At 37.4% G+C, this 15,766-nt stretch overlaps 1 protein-coding gene across 4 annotated transcripts in view; it reads right to left on the reverse strand.

The window, feature by feature from the left end:
• Positions 1–15,766, reverse strand: part of MYO5A (myosin VA) — a 203,417-nt gene that overhangs the window by 41,053 nt on the left and 146,598 nt on the right. For all 4 annotated transcript variants that reach the window (XM_088839618.1, XM_088839617.1, XM_088839616.1 and 1 more), the window contains exons 23-27: positions 15,630–15,723; positions 13,367–13,515; positions 8,194–8,307; positions 1,567–1,710; positions 1,287–1,340 (exon numbers count right to left, since the gene is read on the reverse strand). In XM_088839618.1, the coding sequence (XP_088695744.1) occupies positions 1,287–1,340; positions 1,567–1,710; positions 8,194–8,307; positions 13,367–13,515; positions 15,630–15,723 (555 nt within the window). The remainder of the gene's footprint in view (positions 1–1,286; positions 1,341–1,566; positions 1,711–8,193; positions 8,308–13,366; positions 13,516–15,629; positions 15,724–15,766) is intronic.

Raw genomic sequence — 15,766 nt, forward strand, 5'->3', positions numbered from 1 at the left:
ATATGTAAATGCCTACTGTTAAATATTTTGTGGCTTTTCTAATTTTTAGTTTTGTTTGGTTATAATTATGAACCTTATTGCAATTTCCCAGCTATTTTAAACCATAATTTTCAAAAGCAGAAAAAAAGTTTAAAAACTGGCATAATCAGAAAACATTTGAGAATAATAAATTTAAGGCTAATAAATTAATTAATAATCTAGGAAACTTTTGGAGCTGGGGCTGGCTTCACAGCTGACAATCTGATAGCTCAGACTTCTAGGGGCTCAAAATTTTGATTCTGGAAAGCAAAGGAAGGAGCCAGGTGGTGCACAGCCAGCTCTGAATCAAACAATGGGACAGTTTCCCCTCTGGACTTCATCTCTGTGTTACCCAAGATGCTCTGTATTTTAGGAACTAATGTTCCTAACCAGTGCCTTTTCCTGTGTTCATGTGCTCTACAACACACAGTGGCAACTTATCTCCATCTAGTGAGACTCTGCCTTAAACCACTAAGAAGATACAGTTCTCCACCTCCATCCCCTTCCTTCCAACTGTTCTTTAAAACATGTTGGAATATGTTTCTTCTCTGTAAACAAATATCTGTCTTTCTCTACAAACACACAATTTCAGTGGGATTTGATGGTTAGAGCATGGGGTTTGGAGTCAGAGACATCAACATTCAAAGTCAGCTCCTGTCAGTTTCTAGTGGGGTTATCTTAGGAAGTTACTTACACTTCTTAGTGTTGGTTTCTTCATCTATAAAATGGGAATTAAAATGCTTACTTGCAGGATTGTTGTTAAAAATTAAGGCTGATGTATAAAGTGCCTGTATTTTAAAATGATGAAGATAATGACAGCAGCCAACATATGTTGTGTCTTTACTATGTGCTGGGCACTATTCTACACAGTTTACATGAATTACTTCATATAATCCTCATGAAAGTCCTATAAGATTATTATCATTATTCCTACTGTATAGATGAGAAAACTGAGGCACAGAAAGGATTATTTGCATATAGCCATATAGTGGTGGATCTAGCATTTGAATGCAGGCAGTCTGACACCAGGGTCCATGTCCTTTACTACTTTCTACAGCCTCCAAAGGCAGCTACTGCTTAGGCTGAGTTATAGCTCATTGAAAGAGAATTTCAAAAAGGTAACAATGCAAGGCTAGAAATAATGCCTGAAAAGAGCTTAAGCTAGGGCCTCAGGTACCATTAAGGATGTTCTCGGAGGGAAAGAGGCTCTGAATGGGTTTCATGACAAAACAAGATATTCAAAGTCTTGACCAGACACTTCCCATTACCTTGAGTGACTCATATTCCAGTTCTGCACCTCTAATCTGTGGTCTTTCTTCTTCCTAGGGAAAAACAAAGTTAAGAACTTTATAAATAAGTAGTTACAGTTTAATTGTTAATTTTTACTTTTAGAATATTACCTAGCTCTGCAGAAAACAGTAAGGAGAGGTTAGCCCTCACTTGAAGGAAATCTTATTTGATTAAAGTACTGCTGGCCTGAGTTCCCATTAAAGGAGAGACCACAGAACCCAGTTTGCCATGGCCCTAGGGTGGGAGAGCACTGCTCACCTTTGCCTTGCTGCGGAACACCTGCTCCTCCTTGCGGTCCAGCTCATCCTGCATCACCTGCTTCTCCTGCTCCAGCTCTGTGACCCGCTTCTGGAGCTTAAGGAACAATGACATGTCCAGAGGCACCTTCTTCTCACTTGGCTCCTAAACTCCAGAAATTATAAGATGGTCAAGATGATTCATAAGATGTAAAACCTGATGAGAAAATGATGAGCCGCTAGATAGAAAAATAGGCAAACTTTTAAGAGAAATATAAATGGCCAAAGAGTATATGAATAACACATCCAACCAGCTAATAAATGGAGAAATGCAAATTAAACAACAGTGAGGTATCCCTTTCCTCCATCATATTGACAAAGACTAACAGTGTCTTACATGATGTTAGTGGAAGTATAAGTAGGCCCTTTAGAAGGGAAAGTGAGCTGTATTCATTAAAATTTAAATCTGTATATCCATTAAACTAGCAATCTATGTTTAAGAATTAATTCTACAAAAATACTTACACAAGTACACAAAAATATCAGTATAAAAGATGTTCACTGTAGTATTTTTGTAATCACAAAGCCTGAAAAGACTCCAAATACTGGTCAATAGGAGAGCTACTTAAATAAATTCTGGTATAATCAAACTATGAAATATTTATAGCTGTTAAAAAGAATGAAGTAGATCTACACAAGTAGATAAATATGTTCTAGATAAAAGTATTAAGTGAAATATACAAGTGGCAGATAGTATCTATATTGTGATCTAATTTTTCTTAAAAAAAAAAAAAAACAAAACATGTGACTTTTAAATATACCAAGCCCATGGCATACAAAAATCTAGAAGGCCATCAAGGTTATCTTAGAGGATGGGAGGTACTGTGGGAAAGTTTCATTTTCAATTTCATACATTTCTATATTTGAATTGTGTACAATAAGCATGTACTACTTTTGTAACTAGGAAAAATGATTTTTGAAAAGGTGAAATGCTAGTATAAATATATTGAGGTCATACAGAGAGAAAACAAAAAAACCAAAACATATATAGCCCTTAATAAACTAAGATAACCTTGTAGCATTTAAAAGTATGTCAACTGGTTCCAAAAGAGAATCACAGCAAGAACTACCAGGATAAATAAAGATACACTAATTCAAGCGAAGCAAAAGGAAGTAATTAACCATCATGGAAATTCTGAGAATGTCGTAATTGTTTTACTTCATTTACTTTGTGTTTGAATTTTTAATGAGTTAAGAGAAAGAACTGTATCATTAGACTCAATGGAGAGGATAAAGAGTCTCTTTTTGTCAGAGAGAAAAAGAATGGTAACAACAACTTACTTATTTAATTAAATGATAAAAGTATAATTATTACTAATTATAATGATTAATATAATTATAATAAATAATAATTAATAGTATAATTATTAACCTCTCCCTTCTCCAGGGGATTTTCCTAACCCAGGGACCGAACCCAGATCTCCTACATTGCAGGTGGATTCTTTACCAAACTGAGCCACAACGGAAGCCCTCTTAACTGATCAGCAAATCTTATATTTCCAAATGTCAACTTAAAAAAAAAGTTTTTTCTTGATATAAAAGCAAAATAAGTTTTCATAGAAAATTTAGGAAATAAGAAAAGTATGAGAATGAGAACTGTAAGTATACCCTCATATCCAGAGAAAACTCACAATTTTTGTCTAGTCTTTTTTCTACAAATTTAAAGAACAGGAAAAATATTTCATCATAATTTTGTACCACCTTAAAAACTTAGCATTTATTATAATTGTTTTCCAAATTTATAATATGGTACTTGAAACCATAATTTTTTGATGGCTGTATTAAATGTATACCATCATGTGCTTCATCATCATGTTACAGATAAGCACTGAAGTTATTTCTAATTTTTGTATTGAAATATACTAAAATAAACATCCTAGTACATAAATATCTAAACATTAATGTTTTAAAGTCTATTAGGCCTGTTTATACTTTCATCACCACCACCTTGCCTGGAGCAGCAATGACTGTTATATCATTAAAAAAAACTGGCTCAATTGACATACCAATAGTGGTATTTCATTATTGTTTTAACTTATATTTCTTTGCCATTTAATGAGGTTGAATAATTTTTATATTTATTAGCTATCTTTGATCTTTTGTGAATTCCTAGTAGTGCCAAGTTCAGCATCATTCTAGTTCTGAAAAAAAAAAAACAAACACCTAAGAAGAATCAACTAAACCAAGAGGTGGGGCACTTACAGGTGATCAGGGTCATTTACCTACCAGCTAGTTAGACCTGGACATTTTCTTACTGTCCACTTTATCCTGCTCAGAGCAAGAAAAAGTTTGGGTATACGATCTGTCCTGACTTAGTAGAATAGAGATAACATATTCCCTGAACATGAAATCACTACAGAATTTCATTCATATAAATACTTATTTCTATACACCCCACAAATACTTATATTTTAGCTTATTTATACTATAAACATTCCATCTTATGTATTTTAATGTTTGTTCATCTTATTAATGATGTACGTATACGTGCAAAGTTGCTTCAGTCATGTCCCACTCTTTGTGACCCGATGCTCTGTAGCCCACCAGACTCTTCTGTCCATGGGGATTCTGCAGGCAAGAATGATGGAGCGGCTTGCCATTCCCTCCCTTCCAGGGGATCTTTCCGACCCAGGGATTGAACCCGTGTCTCCTGTGGCTCCTACATTGCAGAAGGATTCTTTACCACTGAACCACTGGGGAAGCCCATTAATGATGTCTACATCCCTGAAAATTTTAATTATTTAGTCCTTTTTTCATACTATAACTGAAGCCTTCATTCTATGAGTGAATATATTTTATTCACTGTACTTAAAATGTCATCATTTGGGAATAATTCCTCTCAGGCTTGAATGATCATTTTTGTTGAAAAGGAATCCTTTTATTAAAATAGGGTGGGATAACTCTTTAGATATCAGCTAATATTACACAAAAAATTAACTAATTTCTATAGATAAGAACAAAATTTTATGGATAGGAACACTTGACAAGTGCAAAACTGAGACATAATGATTAGTAACTAAGAGTGCTCCAAATGGTGCCCATTCTTATCTCTAATGACACGTATAATCGAAGAGATATTGTCCTCCCCATACCACATGAGCAAGGAGGATGACTGGACCATCTAGCTCAGGAAAGTGTCTAGGGTTTTGTTTTCGCTTTCTTTCCTTTGTAAGGACTTTGTCATCTAGGGCTTTTCCAAGAAAGTGAAGCTTTAAAAACTAATCTAAAAAATAACAACAGTCTCTCATTAGAGGAAAATCAGGAAAATAACAGAATTTCTTCACAAAATTACCATGACAGGCCTGGCAGTCATCCTGGAATTATTGCTAACAGTAGCTGAGAAAGTTACAGTGACACTTTCCCTGGATTTGACAAGTGTGAGGAAGCTTGAGAGCAGAAGCAGAACTGAGATAATTAGTCAATGGTTACTAAGAAAGGTGCATGACACAGCAGGGAAAGCAATGATTCCCAAAAGTGTTACGTGGTCTTTGTAACCCCAGACCACAAAGATGCTGGAAGTGTGGGAGGGTTGTAAGGCAAGGGGAGCTAGCAGGTAAGTTCTCCACAGAGAAACAGCAGTGGAGGTGCCACTGTAACTTGTGAACAGCAAATCACACGTCTATGATTTGTGACTAAAGAGACATTAATCCTTTATTTTTACATCAAATTTTGCTATTAATACATGACTGAGGTCAGAATTCTGTGTTTTAAAACAAGCTATTTTAATTTAAAAAATCAATTCATAAGCAAGAGTGATCCCATTATTGCCCTGGCCCCTGGATTCTAAAGGAGCTACTTGGGAATACTACAGACAGGAGTTGAGAGGTGATTTGTAAGCCTGGCCATTATAGAGGAAGTAGCAGGAAGAAATGCAAACCTGAAGGTCATAAGTAACTTGAAGAGCAAAGTGACAGCCATAGCCTTAGATTGCCATGTCTCTCCTGCCCAACTTCCCTTTGATGATCAATCTCTCTTTTTCTATTATCAGTTGTACAGATTCCCATTGTTCTGATCCTGGCCACACCCAGTCTATTTATTAGACTGGGTTTAAAGCCTGTTTATTAGAGCAAAAACCTTTATTTATTGAACACTTACTATGTATCTAACACTGTTCCAAGTGTGTAAAAATTAACTCACTTAATCTTCAAAGCATCACTATAAAGTAAGATAATAATAGCAGTGCCACTTTATAGAGGAGGAAACTGAAATGCAGAGAGACTGAGGCTAAGGTTATGGACTCAGTCCTAAGGAGCAGAGTTACTGTAGTCTGCCCCGTGATGAAGACAGCACTAACCAAAGCCAGCCACATCTCAGATGCATGCACTCAGTCACAAGCAACAAGCATGACTAGTTCAGTCATTACCCTTCCTCGTTACCGAGAGAAGACTTCCTGTGTATGACCTACTGCTGGTGGTCAGTGCATGTGACAGACAGTATCAATACCCCAAGATCTGTTGGTGATTTCTGAAGCGCAATTCATACTTCATTTTTCAAAAAAGATGAAAAATGTACCAAATCCCACTGTTCAGTTCAGTTCAGTCACTTGACATAAAACAAGTGAGAATGAGAAATGAAAAAGGTGACCTCTCCCCTCTGTAAGAATTTGGAGAAAATACCTTTATATCCACTAAAGGCTCAGAAGCTGTAATTTTGAAATCTTCAAAGTCTAACTCTGGGGTAATCTCCAAAGATGGCTACCAACGATCACCCAACAAAAATAACTTTCCTCCCATTAAGAGATGGCGTCCATTCCCCTCCTTGAATCTGGGCTGGCCTCATACTTCGCTTTGACCACAAAATGTGGCAGAACTGCTGCCATGCCAGTTCTGGGTCTGGCCCTAACAGCCTGACATCTTTTGCCCTTGCACTCTTAGAACCACTCACTGTATTATTGAAGAGAGAAGCAAAATGGAGAGACCCAAGGAGGAGACCTGCTCACCCCAGCTGAATGCAGGGAGATACTCCAACCCACACCATAAGGGACAGAAGTACCACCCAGTCAAAACCCAAAGAACTGTGAGCAATGATAAATTGCTGTAGTTTGAAACCACTAAAGTCAGGAATGGTTTGTTGCACAACAGATAACTTGAACAACCTCTGCTATTACATACTGGCCATACTGCTGTATCAATGTCCCCAGACTAATGTTATCTGTTTATCTGTAGGTAGAAAGGGGACTGGAGAACGGCAGTGTAGAACCCCTGAGTGGGAGAAGGTGAAGTGTGGAGCTCTGAACAGACAAGCCTCAGTTAGAATACTGGCTCCGCCACTTATAAGCTGTGACTCTGGACCAGTTACTTGGCCCCCTTGTCCAACTATATGACATTCCAACTATGTAACACTTTCTTTAAAATGAGCAGAATGATATGGAGAAACTTTTCATTCCCAAGTAGAACTAAGAAAGGAAAGAATCATTCAATTTTTTTCAGCTGTTCTGCCAGGAGCAGTCTATTTCTGACTTGGCCATTTTCTCAGAATATGAGATAAAAATAGAAAATAATGTGCCTGAATTACCCATTACAGAAACTAATATCATATTTGAAGAAGCTATGAGAATTAGTTTGGGAACAATCTAACTTAAAGTCACTGTACTCTTGGAGTTACAGTAATATGTCATTTTGATTTCAAACCATGTAACACAAAACACTAAGACAGATTCATAAGCTGTTTTCCATGCCTTTTTGTAGAAGAGAATTACATTGGTACAAACTGTCACCAAACAGGCAGCAATTTTGCTAAACTCTAGGGCATTGGTTGGAGAAGGAAATGGCAACCCACTCAGTACTCTTGCCTGGAAAATCCCATGGGTAGAGGAGCCTCGTAGGCTGCAGTCCATGGGTCTCTAAGAGTCAGACACGACTGAGCGACTTCACTTTCGTGCATTGGAGAACGCAATGGCAACCCACTCCAGTGTTCTTGCCTGGAGAATCCCAGGGACGGGGGGGCCTGGTGGGCTGCCGTCTATGGGGTCGCACAGAGTTGGACACGACTGAAGTGACTTAGTAGCAGCAGCAGCAGGGCATTGGTATTTATATTATAATATTCTAGGATAAAAGCTTACTTTTCAAAAAATGACCTCAGTCTAAAATAAATTCATGACAGGCTATATCTTTTACACACAGAACATGTTAAGGTATAAAAGGGAATTACAAAAGGGAAAATCTGGTCCTCGAAATCACATTAAAAATTGAAATATTGATTGACAAAAATATGTAATAGGTATGTATGTGAAAGTGAAGTCAGTCGTGTCCGACTCTTCGTGACCCCATGGACTGTAGCCTGCCAGGATCCTCTGTCCATGGGATTTTCCAGGCAAGAATACTGGAGTGGGTTGCCATTTCCTTCTCTAGGAGATTTTCTTGACTCAGGGATTGAACCCGGGTCTCCCTCATTGTAGGCAGATGCTTTACTGTCTGAGCCACCAGGGAAGTAATATACACAGCTAATTAAGCACCTTCAAGTCATTTATAAGAATATAAAACAAACGTTACATTTATGAACAAATGGGGTCCTCCCTGCAATGGAAATGTTCTCTGTTAATAACAGGATGGGCACATCTTACTTTTATTGATAGGTGTCTAAAATATACCTCTGTCCTTGATGGAATATCTTCAGTTTCTGCAATTTCAGAGCTAAAGGTGTATTCAGACTCATTGCTGCTGTGGGTAGAGTCTGTTCTCTTGTGTCCAGGCTTAGGCACATTCTGCAACACAAATAAGCAGCTACAGTTAACACAACATAATTAAATAATTGAACTTGGCATAGTTAAGACAGCATCCACCTTAACTTGGTTCTAATCTTCCTGACCTAATGCTTTCATGCCCAAACAATCTATTCCATGTTGTCTTAACAAACTGTTACAAAGGGTCACCTCCTGAGCTGCTCAAAGAAACAGAAAGATGCACCAGGAGGGTGTGACAAGTACAGTCTCAAAACTAAATGCTCAAAAATCATCTCTGATTATCGGCAGATTCCCTCTTAAAGTTGAGTGGCTAGTCGCACTAGGTGAAGCATAAGTATGATGACTCCATATTATAATCAAACAAAATGTCCCCCAAAGTCCACAGGATATATTCAGTGACAGCACAATCATTTTACTGCACCATATTAATAGGTCACAGGAGGGGACTTTTCACACAGGCAACTACAACTTCTGTCAGTTTTATGCATGGAGCTGAAGCTCTGGAGTCAGCGGTGGCAAGGATGAGTGTGCAGAACAGGAAAGGAAGCTGCTCTGGGAAGATCCTTGGGTTATTAATTCGGGGAGTCCAGGTGATAGTTTCATGACATGTGGTAACTAATGAACTAGTATTCAGCAAGTCTGTGGGGAATTGAAAAGTTAGGTATTTGCAGTTGCTTCCTTTCTGGAGAAGTGGTTAAAGAATGACTTGAAGGAAGAGGAAATAAAAAGGTGGGGTTTGGGCCCCTCGCTCTGAGGATGCCCCCCACAGAAGAGGTAGAGAGGTTCAGTGGCCTGGATCTTCTAGGGTTACAAATCCTGAGAGCTTCAAAAAGGCCTCTGAAAGCTTTGTGATCTGTCCAATTTCCTTTACTCCTTCCAAGGTGCAGGAAAAGAGCCAGAAGCCACAAAGAGCTTTTTGCCTTGTTCCTTCCAACATTCAGGCTTAGACAAAGCAGACCCATCTGTGCGACCACAGGGAAACAAGCCCTCAGGAGTAGTTGGTGTCTCAAGCCTGACCACTTTGTATGTTCTGTGTTTATTAATAATTTTGGCCTGCAATTTTCTTTGTGTGTGTGTGTGTGTGTGTGTGTGTGTGCATGTGTGATTTCTTTGTCTGATTTGGTATCAGTGTGATGTCTCACAGAACGAGTTTGGAAGCTTTCTGGAATAGATTGAGAAGCATAGGCCTACAATTTTCTCTGTGTGTGTATGTGATTTCTTTGTCTCATTTTGGTATCAGTGTGATGCCTCACAGAATGAGTTTGGAAGCTTTCTGGAATAGATTGAGAAGCATAGGTGTTAACTTTTCTTAAAATGTTTGACAGAATTCACCTGTGAAGTCATCTGGCCCTGGACTTATGTTGGAAGTGTTTGGACTGTTGATTCAATTCCAATACTGACATTTGACCTGTTCATATTTTCTGTTTCTTTGTGATTCAGTATCGGGAGATTGTATGTTTCTAGGAATTTGTCTATTTCTTCTAGATTGCTCATTTTATTGGCATGGAATTGTCCAGTAGCCTCTTATGATCCTGTGTATTTCTGTGGTATAACTACTCTTTCATTTCTGATTTTATTAACCTGGGCTCTCTCTTTTTGTCTTGATGATTATGAGTTTATCAATTTTGTTTATCTTTTCACAGGACCAGCTCTTTAATTTTGTGCATCTTTTTAACTGATTCTTAGTTTCTATTTCATTTCCACTCTAATCTTTTTTTTTCTCCTACTAATGTTGAATTTTGTTTGTTCTTTTTTGACAATATTTCCTTTAGGTATAAGGCTAGACTGCTTATTTATTTGTCATTAAAATTTCCTTCTTGAACTGTTTTTGCTGCATTCCACAGATGTTAATCACCGTGTTTCCACTTTCATTTATCTCCAGGTATTTTCAAAATTTCCTCTTTGGTGTCTTCAGTGACCCATTGGTTGTTTAATAGTGTATGCTTAGCTCCATGTATTTGTTTTTTCAGGTTTTTTTTCTTGTAGTTGATTTCTATTCTCATAGCATTGTGGTGGAAAAGATGATTGATATGATTTCAATCTTCTGGATGTTCTGCCCTTTGATGTAAGTGGGGTGTTAAAAGTCCCTTACTATTATTGTGTACCTGTCAATCTCTCCCTTTACATTTGTTAATATTTTCTGTATGTATTCAGATGCGCCTATGATGGGTAAACATATATTTACCACTATTATATCCTCTTGTTGGACTGATCCTTTTGTTATTATGTAATGTCCTTTTTTGTCTCTTGTTACACTCTTTGTCTTAAAGTCAATAGTCAATTGTCTGACTCTTGCCATTCCAGCTGTCTTTTAATTTCCATGGAATATCTTTTTTCCATTCTCTCCCTTTTAGTCTGTGTGTGTCTTTGTAACTGAAGAGACTATCTCACAGGTGTGTGTGTGTCTGTCTGTCTGTCTTTATGTCTTGTTTCCATTATCCATTCTGACACTCTAGGTCTTTTGATTAGAGCACTTAGTCTAATACTCTGAAAGTAATTATTGATAGGTATGTACATATTGCCATTTTGTTAGTTGTTTTCTGGTTGGTATAGTTCCTTTTTGTTCCTTTCTTTCTTGTGATTTGATGACTATCTTTACTATTATATTTGGATTACTCTCTTTTTAAGTATGTGTATATCTATAATATGTTTGTGGTTACGCCAAGGATCATATAAGCAACAATAAAGGAGGTTCAATCATATACATATACACACATACACACACATATATAATTATTTAAATATGATGATCTCAAGTTCAAAACATTATAACAACCATGCATTCTTAGTTCCTCTTCCACTATTAGTGTTTTTGTCATCATATTTTATATCTTTTGTTATGTGTATCCTTTAATCTTCTATCCATTTTGTTGAGGTTTCTTTTTTATATCTTTAGTTGCATGAAATAATTTCTGCTAGTCTTCAGTTCAGTTTAGTCACTCAGTAGTGTCCAACTCTTTGCAACCCCACGGACTGCAGCACACCAGGCTTTCCTGTCCATCACCAACTCCCAGAGCTTGCTCAAACTCATGTCCATTGAATTGGTGATACCATCCAACTATTTCATCCTCTATTATCTCCTTCTCCTCCTACCTTCCATCTTTCCCAGCATTAGGGTCTTTTCTAATGAGTTAGTTCTTCATATCAGGTAGCCAAAGTATTGGAGCTTCAGCATCAGTCCTTCCAATAAATATTCAGGACTGATTTCCTTTAGGATTGACTGGTTTGATCTCCTTGCAGTCCAAGGGACTCTCAAGAGTCTTCTCCAACACCACATTTCAAAAGCATCAATTCTTTGCCGCTCAGCTTTCTTTATGGTCCAACTTTCGCATCCATACATGACTACTGGAAAAACCATAGCTTTGACGAGACAGACCTTTGTGGACAAAGTAATGTTTCTGCTTTTCAATATGCTGCCTAGGTTTGCCATAACTTTTCTTTCAAGGAGCAAGCATTTTTTAATATCATGGCTACAGCTACCATCTGCAGTGATTTTGGGGCCCAAGAAAGTAAAGTCTGTCACTGTTTCCATTGTTTCCCCATCTATTTGCATTGAAGTGATGGGACCAGATGTCATGATCTCAGTTTTTTGAATTTGAGTTTTAAGCCAGGTTTTTCACTGTCCTCTTTCACTTTCATCAAGAGGCTCTTTAGTTCTTCGCTTTCTGCCATAAGGGTGGTGTCATTTGCATATCTGAGATTATTGATATTTCTCCTGGCAATCTTGATTCTAGCTTGTGCTTCACCCAGCCCAGCATTTCACATGATGTACTCTACATAGAAGTTAAATAAGTGGGGTGACAATATATAGCCTTGACGTACTCCTTTCCTGATTTAATACCAGTCTGTTGTTCCATGTCCGGGTTTAACTGTCGCTTCTTGACTGGCATACAGATTTCTCAGGAGGCAGGTCAGGTGGTCTGAAATTCCCAACTCTTGAACAATTTTCCACAGTTGGTTGTGATCCACACAAAGTTTTTAGTGTAGTCAATGAAGCAGAAGTAAACGCTTTTCTGGAATTCTCTTGCTTTTTCTATGATCCAACAGATGTTGGCAACTTGATCTCTGGTTCCTTTGTCTTTTCTAAATCCAGCTTGAACATCTGAAAGTTCTCGGTTCAGGTGCTGTTGAAGTCTAGCTCGGGGAATTTTGAGCATTACTTTGCTAGCATGTGAGATGAGTGCAATTGTCTGGTAGTTTGAACATTCTTTGGCATTTGCCTTTCTTTGGGATTGGACAGAAAACTGAACTTTTCCAGTCCTATGGCCACTGCTGAGCTTTCCAAATTTGCTGCTGGCATATTGAGTGTAGCAGTTTAACAGTACTTTAACACTGCTAGTCTTTGAGTCATTCTTATACACAATTGCTCTGTAAATAGTTATAATTTTGGTATGCCTGTGGGAAGAGTTAGGCACAGGGTCCTCCTCTTCTGCCATCGTGACCACACCCATCCAAATTATCTTGTGTTTTACAGCAAACGTTTCAGGGCATTTCTGGCCATTTGTGCCATTAGGTTACATTTAAGGCTGATAGTTGCAGGAACAAGATTGTCAGGGAACTCTGTTTCCTGATATTAGAATAAGTAGACCAGGGATGGTGTGCAGCACTATCAAAAGTACAAAAAGTACTCGGCCAGATGCAGAAGAGTCCATGAAATAGGTAAGACAATTTATTACAAATAACAGATGAATTTTCTGTTTAGGAATATGTCTTTTAAATTACAAAAACTACTGAGAAAATACTTGACCTTATAAATATTTGCTCTATAAGCAAATTTTACATTAAATCATTCAGTACATAAACAAAGTCCAGCAACACTGACATATAGTCTAGTCTTCAAAGTGTTTGAGTTTATAAAGCTATTTATGAATACAGTGATGTGATTCCTGGGATTTGCTTTAAGACAATCCAATCCATTGGATGGAGTGTGATGTAGGTTAGAATGGGAGATAGAAATGTGATGACTATTTTGGAACTGAATGATGAGTACATGGAATACACAGGGGTTTATGCTACTATTCTATCTAGTTTTGAACACGTTTAAATTTTTTATAAAAATGGGCAAAAGTATTTGACTCACCACCATCAAAGTCATCTCTTCCTTGAGGTCATCATAGCGTTCTTCCAAGCGACTAAACTCATTCAGAAGGTTCTGATATCTCAGTCTTTCATCATTAAGATCGAGTTCCAGTTGTTTTGTTTCTTCTACTAACTTCTTCTCCATAGTCTCTGAAAGAAGAGAGAGAGAAAAACATACCAAAGACAGCTTCACAAAATGCAAGAATAAAAACATGGGCACTGGCTTACAGTCTTTGGGAGGGGTTCTACTTTTAGCAGCACTATGGAAGAGTATCTTAGTGGAGGCAGGAAAAGAGAAATATCATGACCAAAGAATAAAATAATTTATTAATAACAACAATCATCTGTTGTGTTCGTCCATGAACAGAACTAGTTTATTCATTGGTTACAGCACATCCTTGATAACTTTCACTAGTCAGCGTTCAGTAACTAGAAGTATATATTTTTTTATTCCAATAGTATTCTGTTTCAGGCTACTCATAAAATTCTTTTGTTCAAAAAGTTAGAGACATTCTTCAGGCCTCTAGGGGAACAGTGACTTCTCAGAGGACCTAGCTGTCCTGCTCTCCAGACTCCCTCCACTCATCTCTCAGTCCCTGGCTTCTGTCTTACAGTTTCCCAACACTGCAGATGCCCTTGTCCTGTTACTCCTTCCATTCTATTCAGGTAAACTGCCACACCTGGTCCTTTGTTGTCACCACTGCTATGTGCTGCTGGGGACTCGACTTTTCCATTCACTCACCTCACTCTACCCTCTCTATTGCTAGTGGCTGGCATGTAGATAGGATATCATTTGGACTGGAGACTAGCCCTTGATTGCAGATCAAATTATCAATAAAAAAGCCTTAAATCTCAGCCATGTGCTTTCTCTCAATGAGCTGTGTCAGCCACATTTATAAATATTGAGCTTCCTACCTCATATTTTGTGGCTATATCTTAATCTGTCCTGCCTGCTTCTTTTGCTTACCATTTCTTTACCTGTTAGCTCCATGAGGGCAAGGACTTCCAAATGCCCTGTTATGACTGCCTCCACAGTGTTCCCCTGTCCTAGAGCTTTAATAATTTGTAAATAAATGAATGAAATAATTTTTTCTTTAGATAACAATCTATAAAATGCCTTTTATCCTCACAAGTTTGTGGGAAGGTGCCCAAGGCTACCAACAAATTTTCCCTAAGCAAATCCACTGCTATTTGCTTTGTTCTCTTTAGTACCAAATAACATCTCCTATTTTTCTAGAAGAATTATCATCATTCTGGATTTTTCCACTACATACTGTATCCTAGCAACCTTCTTTCCATGTCTTCAATGACTGTTTTCTCCTTCTATCTTAACTTTCTTTTATGACTCTTTTTCTTCACCTTATCCCTTTTTTTATGATTATCCTATAAATTCCAGATTTTCTTCTCTTTTCTATACAGTATTCCCTTTAATTAGGAAGAAGGGTATGGTGTGGGGAAAACCCCTGAGGGTTCTCTCTTTAATCTCAATTTGCTTTCAGATCATCTCTATCTGGAGACCCTAGCTAACACCCCAATTTTAATTGACTTGCCTCATAAACACAGACTTGTTTTCCTCAATTTCCTCATTACTAACAACACATTGTTTTGATAACTCGTTGCAACACTTTAGAAAATTTTTGCTCCTCTTTTGAATACCATATAAAAAAAGATAATCTGTTAATTCTTTTCATATATTTTTCACTCTAACCTACCTCTTCCTTTTTATTTCTACCACCAATTGCTGTAGTTTAGATATACATCTTCTTATCTCATGTTTATGTATATGTGGATTTCTTGTAAATTATCACCATTTTAATTTATCTTACCAACAGCAAATAAATATCTACCTCTAATCAGTGTCTTTTTTTTGTTGTTGTTTAAGATGGCAAAGAGTGGGTGATCTTAGGAAATTAGTATTCATTCATTTAGCAAAATCAATAATATATACAGATACATATACTCCTATAATATACATAATAGCTCAAGAATTTGTCCTAAATCAAGAGGACTTCTATAAGCTATAAATCATACATACAATTATTTTTTTAAGTTATATACGATATTGACTAAGCATGAATTCATATTTGTACATAGGGAGATCAGATTTACAAATTCACCAACTAATTCAACCAAATGTTTAGAGTGCCTGCCTCTGGAACTCTGAAAACTTATTGATGCCAGGCTAAATAAGAAAAGTTGTAACTAATAAACCCTTGGTCTCAGGTTGTTTGGAGTGCAGTAGGCTGGGCCCACATGAGCCTTACCTGTCATCTCCTTAGCCTGCTCCACGATACGGTGATTGAGGGCCTCTTTTTCCTGCTTCAGCAAAGTATTTTCTTCCTTCAGATTTGACACCAGCTATAAAATGAAACAATAAACTGAAATGGCTGCAACAAACAGA

Source organism: Moschus berezovskii, chromosome 9 (assembly GCF_049115385.1).
Source record: "Moschus berezovskii isolate FMDL1 chromosome 9, NW_MosBer_1.0, whole genome shotgun sequence".
NCBI lineage: Eukaryota > Metazoa > Chordata > Mammalia > Artiodactyla > Moschidae > Moschus > Moschus berezovskii.